This window comes from Helobdella robusta (genome assembly GCF_000326865.2).
Source record: "Helobdella robusta unplaced genomic scaffold HELROscaffold_1, whole genome shotgun sequence".
NCBI lineage: Eukaryota > Metazoa > Annelida > Clitellata > Rhynchobdellida > Glossiphoniidae > Helobdella > Helobdella robusta.
Genome location: NW_008703570.1, coordinates 13,306,371 through 13,311,370, shown reverse-complemented (window position 1 = coordinate 13,311,370; position 5,000 = coordinate 13,306,371). Strand labels below are relative to the sequence as shown.

Genomic DNA, 5,000 nt, shown 5'->3' with positions numbered 1-5,000 from the left:
CTACTACTACTACTACTACTACTACTACTTTTACTACTACAACTACTACTACAACTACTACTTCTACTACTACTACAACTACTACTACTTCTACTACTACTTCTACCACTACTACTACTACTACTACTATTACTACAATAACAAGTGCTACTACTACTACTACTACTATTATTATTACTACTACTACTACTACTATTACTACAATTACTAATACCAATACTATTACTACTACTAAGACTACTACTATAACAACTACTACTACTACTACCATAACTACTACTACTACGGCTGCTCTGCTATTGCTATTGCTGCTACTACTACTACTTCTACTAATACTTATATTCTACTAGCAATAATAATAGCTATAATAATAGCAATACTACTACTAATAATCATTGTTATTAAAATTTTAATTATAGTTATAATAATAACTACTAATAATAATTTTAATTTTAATTATAGTTATAATTATTATAACCAAGTAGCAGTAGGAACATAACATCGGTGATGCATGCATATTTAAACTCCCTGTTTATCATGTTAAACAACTCGTTCGGACCTATCGGACTTACCCAGTAAACCATTTTTAAATATAATTATTATTGCTATAATTAAATATAAATATAATAATAATTATTATTATTTTTACTATTATTATTTTTTATTTGTTTATTTGAATTTAAATGGATTTCAGTTGTCATTAGCAACATGAAACGTGTGTCTTTTTGTTTTTAAGTTTAAAATCGTAGAAATGTTTATTTTGTGTTTTGCAATTTGAAGGCTATTTGTGTTTGCATGTATGTGTGTGTGTGTGTGTGTCTCTCTCTCTCTTCTCTCTTTTTTTGTATGTGAGAGAGAGAGAGAGAGAGAGAGAAAATTTATCAGTATAATTTTTTCTGTGTTTCTGTTGTATGTTTATGTGTTAATTGCACACATTGTTATGTTTGTGTGTGTGTGTTACAATATTGAAAAAATATGTGTTTGTTTGTATGTATGTATGTGCGTGTGTGTGTGTGTGTGTGTGTGAAAGAGAGAGAGAAAGATAGAGAGAAAGAGAGAATAATTTGTCAGTATTATTCTGTCTTTGTTGTATATTTTTTTGTTAGATTTTAATTGAAATTTTTTACAAAATAGGTATGCGCCGCCCGGGGATCGAACCCGGTTCGCAAGATTGGGAATCTAGCATGATACCATTACACCAGCGGCGCACGCTGCTTGTAATTGTTTCGAAATTTCAGTAAAGTGCCTCTCCTTAATAATGAATTTTTAAAATTTTCGAAAGATTTCCTCGACAGTTAACCGAAACGAATAGTTTATAAGTGAATAAAAGTTACGATTTAGCGCGTCAGTTTGTTCGAGATGTTCTCTCACATCCGTGCAGCTTACCTGGTGGCCCTCTTGTTGACGTTGCTAACTCTGTCGTTAAGCTCGATCGTTTCTAAATTTGCAGTAGTAAAATGTTTTAAAATTTCCGAAATTATATATTTAAAATTATAAATTCATAATATTATATTATATTATATTACATAAATTATATATATGTCGAAACTGAGAATTAATCTTTATATTTTTGTCACGCCAAATTAAAATAATTCATCGTTATTAAAGAATTATTAAAGTTTAATAACACGTAAAAACAATTGTGGACATTTTATTTTAAAACATTCTTGTTTATTATCACGAGTAAGTTTATCTATAAGGTTAGATAGCAATAAAATTTACGAAGTTAAATGAACGAAGCTAGTATGAAGAATGACGATGAGGGATCTAGCAGCAGCTGCTGCTGCAACAACAATCCGGGTTCAACTGCAGAGGTAGCCAGATTGAAACGCATGATAAGTCAGATGGAGGTTGAGATCAAAGCCAACAGAGGGACGATATCTAGACTGGCTGCAGAAGCTGAGAAGCAGCATCTGTCTGCAGTGGATGGGTTGTCGCAAGTTCAACACTTCATTAAAGTTTGCTTGCAATACTATACGATACCTTTTTTTTATTTGATCTCAAAATAGATGATGATGACGACAAAATGATGATGAAAATTTTACTGGAGTTTAGTTACAATTCAAAACTCAATCTTTCATCTCAAAATAAATGATGATGACGACGAAAAATCATGTTAAAGTCGTAAACATTGAACATTTTATTAAAGTTTTTAATCTTTTTTTTTTACATTACAATGCAATAAATTTACTAATCAGCTTTTGTTGAGTACTTTCAAACAGTTCATTTTGGAAAGCGCTTCTATTACTACTACTACTACTCATTATAATAATAATAATAATAATAATAATAATAATAATAATAATAATAATGATAATTTCATTTACAAACAGTGAATCAAAATTTACCGTAAAAAAAAATTATTTTCTCCAAATAGGAGAAAGAAGCGTTCGAAGTCGAAAAGCGGCAAGCAACAGACGAATTTGAAAGATTGAAGATCGCTTTATCAGAAACCGAAGCCAAACTTGCTGATAGTCAGGCGAGGATCGCCAATTTAGAAAGAGAGTTTAGTGAATCATCTACTACTGTGACATTAGCTATCATGATTTTTTCATTACCATATTAGCTATCATGATTCTCTTGCTATACAACTAACTCTGTTTTTATAACGATTCAAAATTGTATCCTTATTGCATCATTGACTATTGTTATTGACTATTAGATATCACGATCCTCTTAGTTCATAACTAATTCTGTTTGTATCCTAACAGATTAAGAGTGCGTGGACTTCAGAACGAAGATTTCGTAAATGTAAAGAGGAATCACACAAAATTTAAGAACAAATTAATTAATTTATTATTTGAAAGTTGTGAGAACGTCGGTGAAGATGGTGCAGTTGATGAGGAAGGCATCATCAAGGAGATCATCGGCTTGAAAGACAGACATAAAGTTAGCATACATACAATGTGAACTAAATATCCGTAAAGATTAGGAAGTATGGGTGAAAATAGTTGACCTGTCTTCGTATGTATTCATACTGGCCGATGTATCTGACGACAGATCAGCTATTTTCACTATTTCACGAAAATAAGAACGTAAATTTCCATCTCCGTAATCTTGCATTTTTATTTTTTCCATCCGAAATTTGGAATTTGGATTTGACTCAAAATAGATATAAATTAATTTTTTTTCTATTAAATTATATTTTTCAGTCCAATTTAGAAGAGAAGGAGACATTAGTGACCAAATACCATCAGAAGACCTCGGAAGAAGTTGAGAGGTTGGAAGACGTAATTAAGGATCTTGAAAGAGATTTCATTGACTGTAGAAATTCCGTTATTAGGCTGGAACAAGATAAACAAAAAGTTATTCGTCATTAACGCCATTAGTGTTTAATCAACCTACTAATTCATTCATTCATTAAATTTTTAGCTAAACCAATAAGCCAATTAATTAATAATTAATTGAATTCCTAATTACAAAATTAATTAATTAATTAGTTCTTAGGCTTCATCACCCAATTAAAATCGATCGTTGGAATAGCCGAAGCGGATGTCGATCTGGGATTGGACAGGACACTTGAGGTCATCTTGCTGAGAACCAATCAGCTTTCGAGAAACGAAACGACATCTTTGGCCGAGAAAAAATCACAAGTGTACACTCTGCAAAGGAAATTGAAAAGTTTGAACGAAAATATGGATAGTAAGGTAGTCTTCATTCCAAGGGCGGATCCAGGAAGTTTGACTGGGGGGGGGGGCGAAAATTTTTAAATAAATATTTTGTAATGTTGAATATATCCATTTTTGATTATAAATTTTAGAATGTAAATTAATTGAATAATATAATGTTTTATGTTTACTTTGATTTATTTATAATTTTTATTACAAATGATCAAAGGAAAATTATGAACGCACCCACGCGGCAAAATACACTTGAAAATTTTTTGAACGCTTCTTCCGTCTGATTTTCATTTTAAAAATTCAAATTTGAGTTGCGCTAGTAATAGTACTGTATAAGTATCATAATTCATAATCATATTTTCAGTTTTTTTTAGAAGATTAATTTAAATATATATGGATCGTTTTGTGAAGCGAACTAAAAGGGCACATCCACCAGGTTAGGTCACCACACGATATGAATTTGTTCACTAGTAGCATAGAAATTGTTAAATAAGTGTTCAGAGTTAAGTTAAATTTAGTTTATTTTTTTAGAACTACATGAAGGCGATAGTTCCGATAATCATAATGAAAAAGTGATTGTTAAAAATGATGAATCATTTGAGCAAGTAGCTTTGCACGATAATGACGAAGATAACAAGATAAAGAATAATGAAAAAGTCTATCAACAAATGGATTTTGTACATAATAATGATATTGGACTGTATGTGGGCAGCAGAATCCATGGAAACCAGAATTTGGCTACAAATTTCCGTATTCAAATCATATTAAAAATAGTAAAAATGAAAAACGGTACATTTTGAAAAGTCACTTGGAAACATTTAATGCATGGTTGACATACTCGCATGTGGAACAAGGTTTATTTTGCAGGTATTGTGCTCTAATGGCTGACACCGGCGGTATTAGTCATCAAACGCCATTGCAAAAATTAGTAAAAAAACCACTTACTTCATTTGCAAAATTATTAGGCAAAGATGGTGATCTCAGCTGTCATGAACAATACAGGTATCACAAAGAGTCAGTTCAGAGGGGCAATGATTTTGTCAAATCATACCAAAATCCATTATTTGAAGTTGTTAATCAACTCTATTCCGCAAGATATCAGCAAATGAAGGAAAACAGAGAAAGATTGAAGCCCATAATTAAATCTATTATTTTTTTGGGAAAACAAAATATTCCTCTACGAGGACATCGAGATGACGGAAAACTTAATATAAGTACTAATGATGCAGGCGATGCTGATAATGATGATGATGAAGATGACGAAAATTTGGACAATGACATGCTTAATGAAGGGGTATATGGTACCGGTCCAGTTAGAAATGAGGGTAATTTCAGAGAACTACTTCAGTTTAGGGTCGATGCTGGAGACCATGTTCTTGA

General features: G+C 31.3%; 2 protein-coding genes across 2 annotated transcripts in view; one reads left to right on the top strand and one right to left on the bottom strand.

Annotated features, from left to right (window-relative positions):
• HELRODRAFT_159840 (hypothetical protein) overlaps positions 1–584 on the bottom strand; it is a gene marked incomplete at both ends in the record, with an annotated part of 1,992 nt that extends 1,408 nt beyond the window's left edge. The window contains one exon of the mRNA XM_009011679.1: positions 479–584. Coding sequence (XP_009009927.1) covers positions 479–584 — 106 coding nt within the window. The remainder of the gene's footprint in view (positions 1–478) is intronic.
• Positions 585–1,730: 1,146 nt separating this feature from the next.
• Positions 1,731–3,710, top strand: HELRODRAFT_159839 (hypothetical protein; the record flags this gene model as incomplete). Its single annotated transcript, XM_009011678.1, has 5 exons — positions 1,731–1,958; positions 2,378–2,505; positions 2,712–2,889; positions 3,153–3,305; positions 3,441–3,710. 5 exons carry the CDS (start codon positions 1,731–1,733, stop codon positions 3,708–3,710), a joined length of 957 nt encoding a protein of 318 aa, XP_009009926.1.
• Positions 3,711–5,000: the final 1,290 nt, after the last annotated feature.